Below are 21,672 nucleotides of genomic sequence, written 5' to 3'. Positions count from 1 at the left end.
GTTTAAGCTTGAGTTGAATTCAAACCAGATGTCAAATAACGGTGAGAAATGTTAAGTGATGAATGATATTTGAATACGGAATTGTTTGCAAGAAAAACTGCCACCTACTTTTTGCCCCTTCATGGGCAAGAATTCAGAGAGAAATGGTTTGAATTCATGCATTTATAGAAAAAAGCAATACGAAAATTATATAGGATGCTTTAGGAAAAACAAGAGAAAGAGGTGAGTGTTTGTGAAAATTAGTTGGTTATTGTTGCTATGGTGCCAGTGGGAATTCAGTGTTTGGTGCTGCAAGAAAGGACAGCCCCAGTGACCTTTTGGAGTAAGGTGAGTGTCATTTCAGGTGATTTGGGAAATTATAACGAGAAAAGACAAAGAAAAATGATTAAAATATTCTAGGATATGCACTAAAACCTCATTAGTTAGACAACATTAATTTAGAAAATCGGATAGTTCGGACTCGTTCTCCGACCTTGGCAAGTGTACACATTATTTAATGCAATAAAACCCTAATTAATTCAGACGTACTTGGTGGCACATTGGTTAATTCGGACAACTCTCGGAACTCGGCGAGCGCGAAGCACCGCAAATGTGTGACGCAAAAGAGCAGCAATGGCAATAGCATCCAATTGACACGAAGCGGCCGAGTCGTATGTGAATCACAACAATGCCGGAACGCCTCGTGCCCTGCTTTGTGCCTTTAAGGCCCTTATTCTTGCGTTTACCGCTGCACATAACACACGGAGTCGCCATCCAGGATCGCGTCGATAGGCACCATTGTTTTGTCCACAGCGGTTGTGGCAAACAGCAGTTTCGTTTTGAATGGGTGCACGGGTCAGCAGCATGCCTTCATAACTGCAAGACTGCTGTCCATAAACATATCGATAGCAGCTGTGGTATTGTCCCAGTGGTTGCGGCAAACGGTTGTTTCATTTTAACACTGTGCAAAGCGCAGTGTTAAAGAGCAATGAAGAGCAATGGCTACGTCACGATGGATGGATGATCTGTTGGCAACTAGCTCACTGGCAAAAAGATAATCAGGATGTGCATGCGGTAATAAAAAACATGTCTCAGATGAAGGCGTGTGGCCGCGGCTGTGCTGTGAAGGAAGTCACGAGGCCTTCGCTGCTGCTAAAGGCAATCAGTCACGATATGACAAGAATTGCAGCTTCCGCACTGCTTTTGTTCAAAATAGAAGCACGATTTGCTCGTTCATTCAGTAAATAAAAGCGTGCTGACCTAGTAAGCATTTGTTTATTGTTTTCTTGATACCCTTTATAACTCGACATTCCGTTAATTCTGACATTTTTTCCAGTCTCATGGAATTCAAATCAACGAGGTCTTACTGTATGCAGAAAGAAAAAGGAAGAGAACGAAAAGACAACAGGAGACAAAAAGGAGAGAAAGAGAATGTGGTCAAGATGCAGGTCAGGGATTGACGTGGTGTTCGAGAAGTGTGGCCGCATCTCCAACTGCTGCTCTGGAGACAGTGGTGGGTGGCTTGGAAGACCTGGCCCGAAAAGGGGACCCACCGGCAATGCACTGACTCTCCTTCCCCAAAGTACTGCAACGGTGCATTGTGGTACCTGGGCAGGTTCCCGCTGCCAGTTTGGGCCCCGTCCTTTGCCACAAAGGCCAGCCTAGGAAAAACCTGCCACTACTCATCGAGCCTCCGTCCTGTGCTATGGCAAACACCTAACTGCCAGCTGGCTTATTTCTTTGCTTGTGCACTTCTTTACTTTTTGCAAAAGCACGACAAGGAAAAAAGAAGACCAGTACATGCCATACCCAGTGTGTTCACACGCTTCCTCACAATCTAAAGAAAGTCACCAGTCGACATCAAGTCACCTTAGTATTCTCCGCTCCTTAGAAACTTTTAAAACTATGCAATGTAATAAAAAATCATAAATGCACACATACCTTTAAGCTGTTCAAAAGATACATATTGGACAAATCGGGCAACTTTTTCACGACAGAGCAAGACAGCACAAAAACAGTGAAAAAAAAAACCGGTATGGCAGCTGTTCATTGTAACAGATGTGCGCGCACTCCACTGTTTAGCAGCACCAGGTTCCAGAAACATGCAAAAACTAAAGAAAGAAAAAAGAATTTGTAGGCACTTGCTGCATTGCAAAAGCAAAAGGTAAGCTTGTCAGTGGAGCGTCATTTGGCCTAACAAATCAAGATTTATTCTGGATAAACACCTGTACCTCTAGTGCTACTTGTGTGCATGCTTGTCAATTTAAATGGTTTTCCTTGTTGTTTTTATGTCAGACTATAAATGGCTGGTGCTTCTTCCAATAGATTAAAGTTGGCAGTCACTGCTAGTCCCATCGTAGTTGTTTTCTTGCGCTCGTACTATCGCGCTGCTCCAATATACCTTCAACATTTGTAATGAGGCATACTATCTGTGCACTCATTTATTTGTTTTATTTTTTTGCAACATCTTTTCCGTACCTCCTTTTTCACCCAAGATGAGCAGAATTCAGGGGCACGAACCTGCATCCTGCTAGGAGCACCTGCCGGTACATCTCCACGGAGGACTTGCCCCCAAACTGCCTCCCCGTGAGGTAGGTGTTGTGGGAGGAGTTGATGTAGTAGTGGGACAGCGGCTGGTCCATCTCCATGTACATGTCGAGCCGATCGAGAAACACGGGCGCATTCTGATCCGACATGAGGTAGCGCACCAGGCCCCCCTGGCTGAGCCGACCCTCCCGCACATTGTCGGGGTTGACCTCGTGGGCAGTGACAATCTCCCGTGCCCTCCGCTCATCATAGAACGGGTGCAGGATCTCGTTTAGCCGTGGGTCGCGTTGCTTCTGCATAGACAAAAGCATACCAGCGAATTGCAGGCTGCACTTCCTGCACTTTTTTTGCATTTCAGACATTGAGAACGTCTACGATAACTAAATAAATTTCATCCTTTCATTTGATCTGTACACAGCTGCTGACTCTACCAAACAGTGAAGACATAACCAAGAGGCGCAAGATATGGGTAGCTTTCAACTGAGTGTTACTGTTCTTCTACGAAAGGCATGTGTGTGCAGGGATCATCTAAATTTGTAGCTCCCTTTTGTGCCACCTATACTTCTTTAAATTAAAAAACAAGAACAAAATAAACGTTATCTTCAATTGCCAATCCACATGTGCGTTACCATGCTGTCTGTAGACAAACAGCTTACAATGCACCATTTGCACTTCCATAACAGCGAGTGATGGAGTGTCGACAAATTATGCAGAATTTGCCTGTCAAATTCAGGCACATGGCTGCACAGACAAGTTGAGGACGTAGGTGCTGGACTCTATGAATCGGCACAGACAGCACAGTTAGAACATGGAGACCGTAAAACAGCAAATGTGAAAGATGGAGCAATGCCATGGCTAGGTACAGCTTTACTCTATGGTTGTGGAGGGCCAGCAGTCAGCTTCACATCTGCTCTAAACACATCAGCAAGAAATTAATTCGTTTGTGACAGGCATGCTGTTACTGAGGGTGGCCTTAACTTTTGCCCAAATGGAACAAAGAACAATACTTGTTTTTACTTCCACTTTACTCTACTTTGCCGCATCGGCCAGGTCCACCTCCGCCGGTACAACGTTCGTCTGAGTCGACAGGACTGGTTGAAATGATAATGCGATATGGACAGAGCGAACGGCAACAAAAGCAGCGCATATTTCGTTAAGTGCAAAAGCATGTGTGAAGATCAGGCTGATTAGTCTCCGATAGGCTCACAGATTCTGTTGGATATGCGGCACCGAACTTCATGCCACTTCAACAGCCATCAATCTTGCCCGCACAGGTGATCTCAAGACTGATCCCTGATAAGGCCCCCGTACAACATATTAATGGCAAGCACTCTGTGACGGCTTGTGGCCCATTACACCACCAGCCAGTGGCGAATTTTCATCACGGCCACACTGCCTAGGCCATTAGGCCTAATTGGCGCTGCCTCATCGGGCATAAGTTACAGTTTGGTGCCAAATCGATCCAGATCTATTCGCAGCAGCTATGCAATGCTCGGAAAGCCGACAAACTGCGTTGCAAATGAAGCTGAGTGCACAGGATGGCAACAGAGTTGTTCACGGCCACCATCTTTGGGACACACCGTGCAGCGATCTCTCGTTCCCTACACTGTTCAGAGATGCACATCTGTCTCTTGTTGTCGCTTCAAGCAACCCATCACAAGACTCGCATTCGATGTGCATGGCAGGCTCAAAAGCAGCATGGCTGGTTGCATGCATTTGCACGGACTGCGGATGAACAAAGAGGTGGGAAGCATCAAGTGAACTTGACGTGACTTTCCAAATTTTACAATCTTTGACAGGTGGCAAATCCCGTCCAACCTGACAATGAAACGCGGTGTATGGCACCTGCTCGTAACTGTTGGGGCCGGATATGCTTGGAGAAGTGATTAGGTCATGTGATGCAGGGTCCTTTCGTTTGTTATGCACATTGGCCTTACTTTAATCCACCTGTCACAAAATTGGGGTAGCCCTTTTTTTAGTTCAAAGAAAAACTGGAAAGCCCAACTTTCTATTTAATAAATAAAAGATTGCAGCAAAACACAGGTCCACTATTAAACTAAGAACCTCATTGGCATTCAGTACAACAGAATGTAACTAATTCTTTAGTTTCAGCAGAAAAAAGGGACTTGATTCTATTCAACAGAAATTCTATTGATGAAAGATACTGTATATATAGAGTGGGCAGTACAACAGCGACACTGGAATGTTGCTTAAACACTGGCTGTTTTTCACGCAGTTCTTGGGATGCTTCCATGGATTCTTCTGCAGGGACGCTGCCTTATATTCTGCGCTTCCTTTTCACCGGCACATGGATGCAGTCGATGGTGTGCCCATGGACAGCCCTGTCACTCCTGTTGGTGATAGCCCTGGCATGCCCCTTGGCTTTGCCGACGGCCTCCCACGTGCTTCGCTTCTGGCTGATGTCATCGTCGTTCTACCAATCACTGCTAAGCTGCGGTCAGCGACGTCTACACCGGATGATATAAAGGTCTTCGCAATGACACCTTCCTTCAGTGGGCAGTACAGCAGCGAAGCCAGAATGTTGCTTAAACCCTGCCTGTTTTTCACGGAGGTATGTTATATTCAAGGTGCCTATAGCCACCGTTCTGATGACCGCTTTTTGCTGCTGCTGTTCTACCCGAACAGGGTTGTTACTTGCTGCTTTCACATTTTGCACTGTTACTGATAGCCCTCTCTTGAGTGGGGATGTTGAACTTCACCCTGGACCTAGAGGTGTGCCTTCAGCAAGTACATCAAAGTCAAGTGAGGCTAATAACACTACTAGCAGTCAGTGCTCTACTAGTTCCCCTCCAGAGACGGCTAATCTTCTCGCACAATTGTTGGCTGGTCAGAAACAAATTGCATGTGACATTGCCGATATCAAGGAATCTTTTAATTCCCGCTTCGAAGCCCTTGAAACATGTGTATCTTCGCTCGAATCTTCTACAGGAGCTGTTGACTGTAGTGCTATGTATGACAAGCTTAACTCCGAAATTGTCTCACTTAGGGAATCTATCACTAAACTCACTTCAAAATCTGATGAGGTGGAAAACCTGTCACGCCAGGACAATATCAGACCTTCATCAGACCTCTCAGACCTTCAAGCCAAAATTGACGACTTGGAAAATCGTTCCTGAAGGTCAAACGTAATATTCTATGGAATTGATGACGGGGAACAATTTGAAACATGTAAATCATCTGAACATCTTGTGCGTGACTCCTGCATGAACCGACTTGACTTTTCGATTTCGTCACTAGCCAGGGCTCACCGCATAGTAGGTCGCTTCTCCTCAGTTAAAAAGCGTCCCATCATCGCTAAACTTTTTAATGACAAAGAAGTCGAAACTATTCTGAGCACAGGCTTCCAACTACAAAATACGCCCTTCAATGTCGCACAGGACTATTCTGAGGCTGTGCGGGACAAACGCAGGAAGTTATTGCAGTTTTCGAAAACATTAAGGAAGGAAGGTGATCGTGTGCGTCTTATTTTTGACAGGCTGTCCCTAAATAAGGCCACTTACATTTGGGACACAATTTCTAATTGCGTGGTGTACCATGCACCGACGCACGCTGAGCAATCACCCCACCTACGTGACGTGCCCCTTCTGAGTGTCGAGCACATGTAACCACCCCATCTCGTTCAGACGGAAAGGTCTCTTTCTTCTACACTAATATCAGAAGTGTTCTTTCTAAAAGTGTTGAACTATCTTCAATTATCGACTCAAGTTCTCCTTCCATCATCGCACTAACAGAAACGTGGCTGAACGATACTGTTTCCGATAATAATATTCTTGTCAGTCAAGTAGATTTTAACTTTTTTCGCTGCGATAGAAAGGATCGAAGAGGCGGGGGTGTGCTTATTGGAATTTCTAAAGATTTCATTGCTATACCTATCTTTGTTAACTCATTTTTTGAAAGCGTATTTGTGTCCCTGAAGCTTGGTTCCACTGATCTCATTGTTGGTGTTTTTTATCGCCCCCCGGACATGAATGCGACCTTCGAAAGTAAATTTCATCGCATTATTGTTGAAATATGCGGGAGGTTTCCAAATGCAGTTCTTATAATCTTTGGAGACTTCAACTATCCCAATATTCAATGGTCTAACACTATCTGTTTCAGCCAACGATACTCAGGCACAGGAATTTCTTGATTCCTGCCTTGATTTTTTGTTGTGCCAGCTTATCGAAAAACCTACACGTTGCTTGAGCACATGCGTAAACATTATTGACCTAATTTTAACTTCTCAACCTGACCTGTTTACTGACATAGCTCATCTCTATGGTCTTTCTGACCATAACATAATTACTGGAAGCTTAACTTGTTCACTCAACAAAAAGAGAGTTGCTGGAAAGCGTATAAGGTGTTATAAGTGAGCCAATTTTGATGCAATATGTATCGAATTATCCCATTTTACGGAACATTTTTTAGATGCCCATTTGTCACGTTCCATTGAAGATAACTGGAACCTTTTTAAAAATACTCTTTCAAACTTAATTGACAAATACATTCCAGCTATGAAAATCAAAACAAGCAACATTTCTCCATGGTTCAATCAGCAATTACGTCGACTTAATAACTTCATCTGCATCTGATCATAATGGCTTCGACAACAAAATACTTAAACATATTTCTTCTGGTATCTATCGTTGCTTGGCAGCCATCTTCTCTCTATCACTATCGTGGAACACATTGGCACTCTTGGAACACATTATATCATCACCATCATCATCATCATCATCATCATCATCATCATCATCATCATCATCATCATCAGCCTGGTTACGCCCACTGCAGGGCAAAGGCCTCTCCCATACTTCTCCAACTACCCCGGTCATGTACTAATTACTGACAAGTAATTACATATTTAGAGGAACACAATATCATCTTCAAATACCAGCACGGTTTTCGCAAGGGCTTCTCATGTGAAACACAACTTGCAGGATTTACTCAGGATTTACACTCATCATTGAATGCCGGCATCCAAATTGACGCCATATTCCTTGACTTCTCAAAAGCGTTCGATCGAGTTCCTCACCACCGGCTCTTACTAAAATTAGACAACTTAATATTCACCCACTTGTTCTGGCATGGGTGCAAGCCTTCCTCTCTAATAGACAACAGTTCACGTCAGTCAATAACTTTGACTCTCCTTTCGTCTCAGTCTCATACGGTGTTCCTCAAGGAAGTGTGCTCGGTCCATTGCTTTTCCTAATTTATATAAATGACTTACCCTCCTCCCTCAAATCTAGAGTTAGGCTATTCGCTGACGATTGTGTTATTTGCCGCAACATCTCTTCTGAAGCTGACCGCCAATCTCTGCAATGTGACCTTGACTCCTTAACTTTGTGGTGCACAACTTGGCTAATGACACTAAATCCTTCGAAAACTAAGTTGATGTCTTTCACTAAAAAAGCTTTTCGCATTCCAACGTCTTACTTGCTAAATAATACTTCAGTGGAACTTACAACCACGTACAAATATCTTGGAGATAACTTTCAGTCTGACCTGCCCTGGCATTACCATACAGTATTAACGTCACCTTTGCTTCAGCAAACCGCTCACTTGGGTTTCTTAAACGTAACTTGAAACACACCCCATCGCACTTACGTAAACTGGCTTATATCACTTTAATCCGTCCTAAAATAGAATATGCCTCAGCCATTTGGGATCCCGATCAAGACTACACTATTAAAAACATCGAAGCCCTGCAGAACCGTGCTGTGCGTTTTATTTTTTCGGATTACTCACGTCACATTAGCGTCACTTCATTGAAGAATCGTGCTGAACTGCAGGTGTTATCATGTTGCCGTAAAATCGCTCGCTTATCACTTCTTCATAAGCTCTGCCATCATGCATCACTTCGCGAGGACTTCTTTAGGCCACCCTCTGCCATCTTTCCCCGCCGTGATCACCCTTTTAAAATCGAACGCTTCACGTGTCGCACACTAACTTATGCCAGATCGTTCATACCGCGCACTATAACTGAGTGGAATAGCTAGCCATCACACATCGCAACCGTCACCGACATAAATAAATTCCAGAAACTTCTAATCCTTAATGAAAGTGCGTAAACCGTCCCTGCTACAATGGCCTTGTGGTGCTGCAGGTATTCAAATAAATAAATTTGGTGTCCCCTTTAATGAGAGTGGACTGTGCTGTATATCTCGATTTCTATGTGCCTAAGTTACAGACAGCTTGCTACATTCTTGTTATTTAATGCTACGAGACTCCCAACCATGTGCAGCGCTTTATTTTCTTGCCCAAAATTTGTAAGCATTAAATTTTGCAGACAGCTTTCTAACATTCGATAGAGTCCACGCCTGTTACAATAGATCTGCATACAACATACTTTCGGATATAACAGACTATCTTTCTCAATTAGTTTGATCTCCTGTACTATCAATGTAAACAATTTCGCTTTTAACACGGGTCTGACTATAATGGACTATTGGCTACAACAGACTACATTTAAGGGAAATTTTGTCTATACAGTGTAAACGCAACACACTTTGCCGCCACGGCACATGCATGTGGCAGTGCGCTTGAAGCAACCATTTCTGGTTGTTTGTGGATGTTGTGAAAATGAATTTTTTCTTAAGCAACGACCACACTAGCAGCAAGCTTACTGCAACAGTGTGTCGCGCAGCGCCCTGCCGGCGGAGAGTTTTCGTGTTGACCATGCAAGAGGACCACCGCCACCCATCGCAAACTGCAGCGTTTTGAGAATGCTCTATTTCTCATCACATCGATTTGCACAAAAATGAAGATAGGCTGCTTTTCGTGGTGCCCAGACTGCGAGGGGCATGATGCGGTCAAGCCGTCTCGCATGCAGCGCAGTGGCAGCCAGGCTCCAAGTTGAACTTGCCTCACACTGTGGCTCTCGTTCATGCTACACATTTGACAGTGGTCACTGCTTGTCATGACAGATAAAATTAAGACATTGCTTCATACTTCCAGCAACTGTTTTTGGTGAAGAACAAACTGTAGCCATCGTTTTTGTCGGTGGTGGCAGCGGTGCGCTTGAGCTGGTTGGTTGGCACAGTATCACAGGCCAGCACACTTTCTGCTGTTGTGCCAGCCATTAATCTTGCCGTTGTATGGATGCACCTATGCTCTAGTACGAGGGTGCCTCCATTTGTCAGCAACCGGCATCCGTAAAACAGCGGACAGGAAGACACCATGCCACATGGTTGTGTGATTACCATGCAAACCAATTTATCTATGGTTAGGTATTTTATTTTTGATGTATTTATCCTTTTTGCACGCACTTACGGGTTAAACTGTGGTTTATGTGAAAGTCTCCCCATTTCACAACATACCACGACCGTAATTTTGGATAGAACAGGATGTAACGGACTTTTTTGCATGATTATCAGAGTCCGTTGTAACAAGTGTGCACCATATTTGATCCAATATATGGCTTTTTTTCATTGATTTAATTCGATATGCGATTCAAAATCTACTATTTGGTATACCTATAACTCAAGGGCCCCAGTAGGGCATTACACGAAGAGTGAAATGATCACAGTAGCCATCACGGTGGTATCTGCCACTTTCGAAGCATGAAATCCAGGAACTGCTGAATGCATATACAACACAAATATACAAATCCTAGATTGCAAATTGAAAACTTTATGCTGAGGTAATTTACCCAACTAGTATCAAACCCTCTTTGAATATTTTCACAGTTATGCAAATGCAGAAAAGACACAGATAAGGCGCTATCCAGTTACGTACAGAGCAACATGACTTACTTCATTGAGAAATGTGATCAACTGCTTCAGGCTGATGTAATCTGTCCTGCCTTCCGTTCTGCAAATGTAAAAAAGATGTCAATACATGTACAGCAACAGGAAAGTTGCTTGGGTGGGTGTATGCCTTACTTCTTTCTCTACAACAATTAGTTGCCTTGGAGACCCCAAACATGACAAAGCAATTTCACTAGGAATAGCCACAATGTCATTAACGGGACTTGAAAGAGAAACACCAAGTCAGTTTACAAGTGATAAAGTATTCTTTGCAAACTCTATTGTTGTTAACTTTGTGGTAATAAGTTGATTAATACAAAATAAAATAAAGTCAAAATTTAATTTTTTGAGGGAGGGAGAAAGAGAGAGAGAGACAGGGAGGATGGCGAGTGAAGACAGGCTGGCTAGCCTGATGTCAGTGTGACATCACAGATATCAAAGTATTTTTTCATATTTGGGCCATATTGGCACACTAAATGTTCCTGGCTCCTTTAGAACACGATTTTTATTTTTATGAACAAACAATTAACACGGCCGAAATCCACGACTTCACAGTAAGCTGGTGCGGGAACTTCAAGGCAGCATCAGTGCCAGTCTTTTCTGGCTTGCCAAGAGTGGCATTTTTTTTTTGGCAAGGGTAATTTGCTGGTACCGGTGAAACCATTCTTCTCTTCAGTGCCTCTTTAAAGAGCCCTTCTTTCTGCACAACTGCTGTTGGCATAAAGAGCCTCAGAGACTTCTTCTTCAGAGTCAGAGCTAATGTGCACAGCAGGTGCCTGTGTTCCAGATGAAAGGAGCACAGATTTGAACACCGGTGAGCTGAAGGAGTCACAAACTGCTATTACAAAGCACCAGAAAGAAATGCTAAAACAACAAGCAAGCCAGATTTGCATTCATTATGCAAATGACATTTCGCAGCCTGCCAGACATTGGATATCACAAAACAGTATAACAAAATTTTGCAAATAAAACTAAATACCATAGTAAACCAGACAAGAAACTGTACACGTAGACACAAAATACAAATGGATACAAGTGTGGGAATAAACAGCAAAGTGCTTGTTTCCTCTGTCTTTTGTATGTGCCTGTGGGTGCGTGCACATAGCATTCTATGCGCAATCTGTGGGTCAAAGCATCCACTCACAGAACAAATTCAAGTTGTGAGTAACTTGCTTGTGCAGGGAACAAGAGTGGCTTTCAGCATGATAATGAAGGGAAAAAAGCCACTATCTGCACGTGCTGGAAAAACTAACAGGTAAACACTGCAGCATAAAATCCACACACACAACAAAACACATACTGCAATATCCCGAGAGATAGCCCACCTAAAATCTAGAGCAAATAGGGTGAAAAGAGGGAGTGGGCTAACTTTCGGTATACTACAATGAAGGAAAGTTCAAAAAAAGAAAAAAAATTGACATATAAAGACCATTGTACCCAAAGGTAGTGAAGGTTTGTTTATATGTTCTCGTTCAGTCCTCCTCGAAACCTTCAAAAGAACAGTCACTGTCACTGCCAAACAAAATGTCAAATTTCGGAATTGTTTTGCATTACTTGCTGATCTCCCATGGTACCTAGCTTCTGCGAAGGCCACCATTGCAGCAAAAGGGAATGAACCAAAAGATTTTTTTTTATTATTTATGTGAATATCTGCAGCGCCACAAGGGCATTGTAGCAGGGGGGGGGGGGGGGGGGTATTTCAGAGATACACTGGTACTGAAAGGACTGACCCCGGAAAGAAAATACACATATACAGAAATCTCAGAAGAAAGAGCAAGACTAACACCAGCAGGAAAACATAGACAAGGGAAACCAAGAAAACAATAAAGCAAAAGGTAAATTGTTACAATAGGCAAACCATAAACCAAGACACAAGTGAAGAAATGATAATAGGTTAATTTGCAGCTATGAGAAATTTAACGATGAGAAAGATGTAAACTTGGAACAGGTTTTACATTGATTAACGCTCATAAGGGGCCTATACCACAGAGCTGAAGTGAGCGGGAAAAAGGAATGAAGGAAAACTTCAGTGTGACAGCGCATTTCGAGAACTTTATAATCCTGATCACATCGCTGAGAGACATAGTGGGGAGGAAGAATGTGCTGATCTTTGTCTATTCCGGTGACACCAAAGTATATCTGGAAAAACAGTTGCAGTTTTGTGGGCATTTGACAATGTGCTAATGATTTCCACCCTAGATATTTTTTAATTACTGAGACAATGCTGTGGAAGTCATAACTGCCAGAAACAAACCTGGCAGCACGGTTTTGAATTCGTTCTGAGGTTTTCAACAAGGTTTGAGGGTGCTACGCAGCACAAGCATATTCAAGAATTGAACGCCCATTCGTAACGTAAACTTCTTCTTATACATTTACAGGGACCTGATAAAAGTTATGTCTGGTAAGATTAAGTATTCTGGATGACTTTAAAGTGAGATACTTAAGTTTAACTTTAAGTTTTCTGAAAAAAAAAAAGACACCAAGATGTTTATAATGCTGAATTATTTCAAGAGGAAGGCCATCCAAGTTATACAGTGATCTCACTAGCACACATTTTCGGGTAAATGACATGAACTGACATTTTGAACTGTTCGAAGGCGTGCATCATTTTACGCACCATGCATGTATTCTGTTGAGGTTATTCTATAAGCTGGAGACATCTTGTATGTTTTGCACATTTCTATAAACAACACAACCATCTGCATATAAACGCACTTTGCATTCAAGGCCCTCTCAATATCAATTATGCAAATTAAGAATAACAACAGCCCAAGAACTAAACCTTGCAGTACACCTGAGGTCATGGTGACGTGAGTTGATGAAACTCCATTGACCAGAACATGTTAAGTGCACCCAGTTAAGTAACTACTAATCCGATTGATTATAGTAGGGTTTATTGAGAGGCAGGATAATTTATGTATTAGTAAAGCATGAGGAACGGCATCAAAAACTTCCTTAGAATCCAAAAATATGCAGTAAATTTGAAATCCTGAATCGTAAGAGAAAAACATATCCTGGCAGAATTCTACTAGTTGCGTTGTACATGACAATCCAGCCTAAACCCATGTTGGGAATTCGAAAAGAAATTGTTGTTATGAAGATGTTCCATTACGGCAGTCTAAATAATAAGCTCAATTGTTTTATAGCTTACGCACGTCAGGGATAAGGGCCTGTAGTTTTGCAATGAATTTTTAGAACCACCTTTAGGACTTGGAACTAAAGAAGACTGCCCTTCCCAGCAAGCATTGTTCCTTTTTACAGCAGTAGCTAACTGATCCTGTGGGCTACCTTTTGGTGCTTTTGGAAAAAAAAAAAAAGAAAGCAAATAATGCCATCAGTGATGCTACTGGCCCATACAACTTCAGAAAAGCTTTTGGAGCAGCCAAAGATGTGTTTTGAAGCAGTAAAATGTAATTTCGGAGCAAGTTTATGAAAGCGATTGCAAACTCTCAATATTATAAAGTCCTTTAAAGTTCAAGTACCAGTAATTCTGATAAGACTAATGCTAGCTGCACAAATAGCTGCTTGCATAAGTCATTCAGACTTATGCAACAGACACAGTATTTGTGAACAAGTAGAGCTGGCAAACAAAAATGTCCCTTTTGATTTGACTATTTATGGTATAACATGGTTATATTGAAAACAAGTGATTAATTCCAAGACAACTTCATTTTGTTTGATTCTCCAAGAATGCTTCCATTCCGAAAGATTCATCATCATATTTTAAACGAGCATAAGATCATTTTGCATTCATAGGTGGGTGTCTATATACAGGCCTCCTCCCCCAAAATTCACATATACCTTATTGCAGGTAAATGTCACCTAGAGAGGGCACAGCTGCTATAGACTGCCAGGCTTATTATAGGCTAGCATGCTAGATAATCACTTATGTCGCATGATGGGTTAGTCGCTGTGTCGAGACTTTCGCCTCCGAATGTGAAATTAGCGTTCTGAGTGTCAAACTTGATGGTGAAATAAGTCACTGACTCATTTTAAAAATTTTCCCAAGATACGTCCAAATAATCAGGCAGCCCAAAAACATCAACTTTAGCAGTAAGGTAATTTCGTTGCTTTTTTTTTAACACCAGCGGTACGAAAATTTACCTACTTACCGCCCTAGTGCTGTGCTTACTGATATACGATCTACTTAAAATACCGCGATGGTCGAGACCGCAAAGCCGTTTCTAATTCGTTCACTATGCTGCAGCTCGATGTGTGTACCGCGCAGCTGCGAAGTGCAGATATATGCGCAACTTTTCGCTGTGCAATGCTGTCAGATTAAGCTCTGATGTATGTATTCAGTTTGCACCTTTATGCCTACACGTGAGATTTTGCTGTTCTGTCCATTAAGTGCAAAAAACAAACAAAAAGGGTCCCCTCCCCGATAGTTGCTAGCATATCGCCCGTGGACCCAATCTTGGCTTTTGGCCGTGAGGCTAGCCCATGATCCCACTCCCAATCGCCAAGGGGGTTTATGAGTTCGAACATACTGACAGCCCACTTAGCCGTTACGACTGCATTAGGCGCGTGCATGACCATGCACCTGTTCCCGACATGCGCGCAGCGGTCGGCCCGTTATCACTTGGTCGGCTATAAAAGCAACACTTCCCAATAAACCTGCATTCTTCTTGTTCTGGCTATCTTGCTGTTGTCCCGTCCTTCGCGGCTCGGATACATGGTGTCAGAAGTGGCTATGACGCTCTAGCTTCGGCAGCGGTGCAGTACGAAGCATGGAATGGCTGCAGGCACCGAAGCCCCTGCGTCTGGCAGGGAATGTCTCGGCATCGTGGAAGTGTTTCAAGCAAAAGTTTGAGCTCTTCCTGCAAGAAACGGAAGTGAAGGACCAGCTAAAAAGTGAGGCTTCGAAAGCTGCACTGCTGCTGAGCATCGTGGGTGACGAGTCGCTCGATGTATTCAACAATTTCAAGTTCGAGCCAAAGGAGAGCAAGGATGACTACAAGACCTTAATACAAAAGTTCGACGTCTACTGCACAGAGGTGACCAACAAGGTGCATGAAGGATACCTGTTTTGCACGAGGACCCAAGCGGAAGGAGAACCGTTCGAAAAATTTCTACGTGACTTAAAGAAACAAGCCTCACAGTGCAACTTTGGAGCATCTTGACTTACTGGTAAGGGTGTCAGAACGTGCTTTGGGACAGTGTCGAAAATTGTGCGTGTTGGAAATGCCCACACTCAAGTGAAATTCTTCATTGTAAAAAATGGTTGCCAGTCCATACTGGGACTAGAAGCCAGTGAGTCCTTGGGATGCTGTGAACGCGGCTTCTGTACATGATCATCTGAAGGATTTCAGACATGTCTTCGAGGCACTTGATTGCCTGAAGCAGCACTATCACATGGTCCTGAAACCTGGAGCAGTACCGGTTGTCCAGCCAGGTCGTCGTTTTCCTTTGGCACTGGAGGGGCCTCTCAAAAATGAACTCGAAGGAATTGTGCGGGCTGGAATCGTCATAAAAGAACAGGAGCCTAGTGACTGGGTAAGCCCCTGGTACTTGTGGAGAAAAAAGATGGCAGTCTACGAGTGTGTTTGGATTCTAGGAATACCAAACAGCAGGTGAAAAGGCAGCATTTTCCCCTCCCTAAGTGCAAAAATTTGGAAGCTAAGTTAGCGGGTGCCACATACTTCAGCTGTTTGGATGCTAACTCTGGCTACCACCAGATAACTTTGGATGAGCAAACCTCAAAGATATGTACCTTCTCGTTGCCTTTTGGGAGAAACTGATTTTTGCGTCTACCGTTGGGAATATTGTCTGCACCAGAAGTGTTTCAACAAACAATGACTCAAGTTCTAGGCAGGCTGCCGGGCGTACTAGTATACATAGATGACATTTTGGTGTGGGGTTCAACACGGCGAGAGCACGACAAGCGCCTAGTAGCTGTCCTGAAAGCAGCCGAAAAAGCTGGCTTAACTATTAATGCACAAAAATGCAAGTTCGGCGTCACAGAAATGAAGCTTCTTGGTGACCTCAAATGGTATATTACCGAACCCACAGCTCGTTAAAAGCATGATTGAAATGCCGGAACCAACAAGTAAGCCCGATGTTCAACGCATGCTGGGAGTGCTAAACTACTTCGGAAAATGTGTGCCGCGGCTGTCTGAACAAACAGTGTTGTTGAGATATCTTATCAAGTGTCGCTCAGATTTTCAGTGGACTGAAAACCACGCTAGGGAGTGGAAGAGCATAACACAAGATTTGGCCACTATCGTTGATGCTCAAAAGGAAACCAAGATTTCGTGCGACGCTTAACGGGACGGTGTAGGAGAAGCTCTGCTGCAACGTCACAGCGATGAATGGCGACCCGTAGCATACGCATTACGCATTCTCACACAGGCAGAGCAGAGATACGCTCAGATTGAAAAGGAGGCCCTTGGCATTTGCTTCGGATGCGAAAAATTTTATCAATCCGTATACAGGCGAAAGCTACTCATAGAAACTGACCACAAGCCACTCATGTCGATAGCAGAAAAAGCAATTGATGACATGCCGCCCCGACTGCAAAGGTTTTTTCTTTGTCTGTTTAAGTATGACTTTGTTTTACGCTACATTCTGAGAAAGAACCTAGTTCTGGCTGATATGTTATCACGATCCATGGCTGATGACTGCAGCAGACAAGACACAAACATGGACGACGTGGAAATTCACGCAGTGCAGTCCCTAGGTTACATGGTGACGCCAACGACAGAGAGTGAATTGCGGACAGAAAAACTGCACGCGACAGCTACCTGCAGGTAGTGGTGGAACGTTTGTCAAGGAGCCAACCCGTTGAGGGTGAACTCAAGCCTTTTGCACAAGGACTATCTGTTGTGAATCGGATACTTTTCAAAGGATCCAAAGTAATCGTACCCCAGAGCATGCGAAAGAAGATTTTGTCCAGAATTCATGCGGGACATCTTGGTGTTCAAAAGTGCAAAGAGAGAGCATGCCGCCTTGTTTTTTGGCCAGGCCTTAACAGTGAAATTGTAGCGCTACATGCAAGCTGTTCAACCTGTAAGAAATATGCTTATGCACAAGCAAAAGAACCTCTACTGATGTGGTCAGTTCCCAGATGCCCGTGGTACAGGGTTGGAGTGGACATATTTTTCTTTGCTGGAGACTCCTACCTTGTCGCTTATGATGTTTTGTCGAACTTACCAGAGGTCCAACAACTCCAGGACACTACCTTGAGGACTGCAACAGCTGCACTAAGCGCTATCTTCGCAAGATATGGCATCCCGTTAGAAGTTTGCATGGACAATGGACCTCAGTTTTCGAGTTATGACTTCGCCATGTTTGCACGAAACTATGATTTTTCACATGTAACTTCTAGTCCTCATTACCCGCAGTCAAATGGGTTGGCGAAAAAAGGTGTACAGATTTGTCAAATGCATCTTGAAAAAAAACCCAGGAGTCCGGGGACGACTTCTGGCAAGGACTACTGGCTTATCGCTCAGCTCCACTAAAGGACGGGCGATCCCCTGGTGAACTGCTGCAAGATTTGCCTGCGAGCCAATCTTCCGGACTTCCATGAAGTATCCTGCACCGAGGTGAAGAAGCACTGCCAGCACGCACAAGGCAAACCTTTGCCAAGGCTTTCTTGAGGGGACGGAGTACGGCTGCGAGGAACGACAATGTGGTTCCGGAAAGCAAGGGTAAGAGGCACGCAAGCTCCAAGGTCCTACCAGCTGGTAACTGAAGGTGGGCAATGTGGTGTTGACCGAAGGTGGAAGTCAGGCTCCAGCCGTCCCGAAGTAAGAAGCCGTTTATTTAACATATACAACCAATATATATAATGAAGAACAGAAGCGCCCCCTAGGGAATAAAGAACTGAAATGAATAACGAAACTGAATATAACATACTCCCTCCCTTATTTTTAGTGGTTAGTTGTTAGTAAGTATTAGTAAGGAAAACCCCAAAGCATGCACACTGTACTTATTTACACATATTTACAACCTATGTACACAATGTCAGACCGCCAACTAATTGGTCTGATAGTCTTGGAGCCAGGCCGGTGGCCGGCGCTCTCGGGTCAGGCACGTTGGACGTCGCACTGGCGACGGGCTCATTGACTGCTGCTGCGGTATGCCAGGAGACAGTGCCTGCGTCCTGGGAGAAGGAGGCTGTAGCACGGCAGGCTGCAGCACATCGGGAGACAGCGGCTGCGGCGTGGCAGGCTGCAGCGCCTCAGGAGACCGTGGCTGCGGCGTGGCAGGTTGCAGCGCATCAGGAAGCTGCGATGTGGCAGGCTGCAGCGCATCAGGAGACCGCGGCTGCGGCGTGGCAGGTCGGCCTGGTTCCCAGGTGCCCCTCTCCGGAACCCTGGAAAGCTTGGAGGCATTTCACGTACGGCCGTCTCCAAGTCCGAAAGAGGCTGGTCCCCTCCTCTTGATCACCTCAGTTGGTGAAGAAAAGGCGCAGTCTCCCTTGAACCGAATGGACGGTTTTTTTGATACGGACAAAATCGCCTACGGCTATCTTCGTCTTCTTGGCGGCTCTCCTTTTGTCCGTGTAGTGCTTGCTGCTTTGCTGCTGATGCCTCACCCTTTGACGAAGTCGCGCCAACTCCTTGGCTGGGTCTTCAGCAAATGCTGGTGCTGAGAAACCCACGACATACAGCCTGGTTCGGGGCATTCTACCATGCAGTAGGACTGCTGGGGCGACCCCGGTGGTAGCGCGCAGAGTACAGCGGTAAATGGCAAGGTATTCTGTGACAGCTTGCCGGAGTGGTCGTCTTTCGAGGAGTGAAACTTGAAGGAAATTCTTCAATGTGCGATTAAAACATTCTATTTGCCCAGTGGCATGGGGGTAGTATACTGAAGAATGTGAAAGACTAATGCCTCTGTTTTGCAGGAAAGTTATGAACTCCCGCGAAGTGAACTGAGGTCCATTGTCACAAACAATCTCTTCCGGGTAGCCTTCACAGGCAAAAACAGTTGTTAAAAAGTCTTTCACGGTGCTCGTGGACACTTTGCTGCAAAAATACACCTCAGGCCATTTAGAATGGTAGTCAACAAGCGTTACAGCTAATCTGCTGTTGTAAGCTGCATGCTACAAAGGACCAACAATGTCTAGGCCAAGCTTGTGCCACGGTCGCTCAGGCCATTCAACAGGTTGCAACAGTGCTGGTGATGTTTTGGTGGACTTATCTGCCTCCAGGCAGATATGGCAGTTTTTTACTGCCGTTTCCACTTGCTTATCCATTCGTGGCCACCAGAACCGCTCACACAGTCGCGCCTTCGTGCGCGTGATACCTGGATGTGTCTCGTGTGCGGTGCCGATGATCTGAGCCATGAGGGAGGACGGAACAATGAGGCGCTCTCCACGCAGAAGCAGGTTATCGACAACAGAAAGTTTTTCCCGAATGGCATAGAATGGTTTCGCTTCTTCTGGTATGGACTTCTTTGGCGGCCAGGAACTCAGCACGAATGACTTGACGGTTTCCAGGCAACTGTTGTCGAGGGTGGCCTGCCTGAACTTCTCCTTAGTCACGCAGGCTGGTTCAATGAACGAGACAATTTCTTCCTCCTTAGCAATCTCTGCCTCCGAGGTAGGCGCTGGTAGCTGAGAAAGTGCATCTGCTACAGTGTTTGTGGACCCCTTGCGGTATCCAACAGTGAAATTGTAGCAAAGTGTTCGTGCACTCCAGCGTGCGATTCGAAGTGGGTGTCTTCCATGTCCTTGTGACGACAGCAAGGACACCAGTGCCTGGTGGTCTGTTCGAATTGTGAAATGGCGACCCCACAGGTACGTGTGCCATCGCTCACACGCCCAAATGCACGCAAGAGCTTCTCATTCACCGACTGAATATTTTCTCTCTGCAGGCGACAGTGTATGAGATACGAAAGCGACTGTGCGAAGCTCGTGGCCACTTTGTTGCTGCAGGACTGCTCCCAGCCCACAGTCGGACGCGTCGGTCGACACAATGACTGGCAATGACGGATCGAACATCTGGAGGACTCTACTCGACGAAAGCATTTCCTTGACCCTCCGGAAACTGCTGTCTGCTTCGGCAGACCAGATGAATGGCTCATTTTCGCGAAGTAAGACTCTCATAGACTCAACCACTTGTGCCAAGTGTGGAACAAACTTGGAGTAGTATTCTACGAGACCCAGCAACGAACGAAGGGTGGCCACATCAGTTGGCACTGGTGTGTTAACTATGGAGTCTACTTTCTCTGGAAGTGGTGAGATACCACGTGCAGTGACCTTGTGCCCTAGAAAGGCAAGTTCTGGAACGTCGAAAAGGCATTTGTTGTTCAGTTTCAGACCTGCGTTCTTGATCTTTTGCAGCACGGTCTTAAAGTATGAAAGGTGTTCTTCTGCGGTCTTGCCAAAAATGATGACATCATCAATGTAGAACAACACGCCAGGGCAGCAGTCAAGGATTTTCGCCATCATCTTCTGAAACGCCGCTGGGGCAGAAACCAACCCAAAGCAAACTCTTTTAAAACAAAAAAGGCCATCATGAGTGATGAAAGCTGTCAGATCCCTGCTGTCAGGGTGCAAGAGAACCTGATGGTAAGCGGAAGCCAAGTCAAGTTTGGAGAAGTGCGTAGCGCCTACCAAAGCGTGAAGCAGCTCCTCTGTGTGGGGCAACGGTAAACTGTCTGGAACAATAGCTTTGTTCAGCTCTCAAGGGTCTATGCATATCCTGATGCTACCATCTTTCTTCTTAACAACAACAATGGGGGACAGCCATTCAGAAGCATCGATCCGCTCAATGATGTCAAGGCTCAGCAACCTCTGAAGCTCATTTGATACTGGTGACCGGAGAGAATATGGCAGACGGCGAAGCTTCGAAGTTACAGGCTGCACGCCTTGCCGTGTCTTGATGCGATGCATGAACCCCTTAGCAAGACCCAACTCGGGACTGAAAAAAGAACTGAACTCATGTGCTAAGGCTGGCAGAAGAGCTTTGTTACGGGACTGCGTGCTTGACGGTGTGGAAATAGAACAGGATAGCGGGTCAACAACAGTCGGCTGCGGAGCAACGGACATGTATAAGCACTTGAGAGCAGAACCTTCAATGCGAAGATCGAAGGCTTTAATGCCGTCAAGACCGATCAGACAAGTTCCTCGGTGAACATAAAAACGTACCAACGCTGTGCGGCCTTTAAACCGAACGTCTGCCTGGAAACAACCCAGCACTGGAATCGGCCATTCAGAGTAGTCAAACAGACTAACATGCGGAGCAGGCAGGAGCGGAACGCTCTGAAGATATCGACTGAATTCTTGCTCCGACAGGACTGAAACAGACGACCCTGAATCAACAAGGAATGTCAAAGTGACATTCCCGACTTGCACTTGAATATGAATTCCGCTACGCACGGAACGTTGCACAGTCAAAACTTCCTCAGCACTGCTGGATGACGAAACATCTTCATGAAATTCAACTTCACG

General features: G+C 44.8%; 1 protein-coding gene across 1 annotated transcript in view; it reads right to left on the bottom strand.

Moving 5' to 3' along the window:
* The window catches only part of norpA (no receptor potential A), a 307,805-nt gene that overhangs the window by 174,130 nt on the left and 112,003 nt on the right, over nt 1-21,672 (bottom strand). Inside the window, exons 11-12 of the mRNA XM_072289167.1 lie at nt 10,281-10,338; nt 2,500-2,819 (exon numbers count right to left, since the gene is read on the bottom strand). Of these exons, the coding sequence (XP_072145268.1) occupies nt 2,500-2,819; nt 10,281-10,338 (378 nt within the window). The remainder of the gene's footprint in view (nt 1-2,499; nt 2,820-10,280; nt 10,339-21,672) is intronic.

Source organism: Dermacentor andersoni, chromosome 7 (genome assembly GCF_023375885.2).
Source record: "Dermacentor andersoni chromosome 7, qqDerAnde1_hic_scaffold, whole genome shotgun sequence".
Taxonomy (NCBI): Eukaryota; Metazoa; Arthropoda; class Arachnida; order Ixodida; family Ixodidae; genus Dermacentor; species Dermacentor andersoni.
Note: the sequence above shows the minus strand (reverse complement) of the source record. Positions and strands in the feature narration are given on the sequence as shown.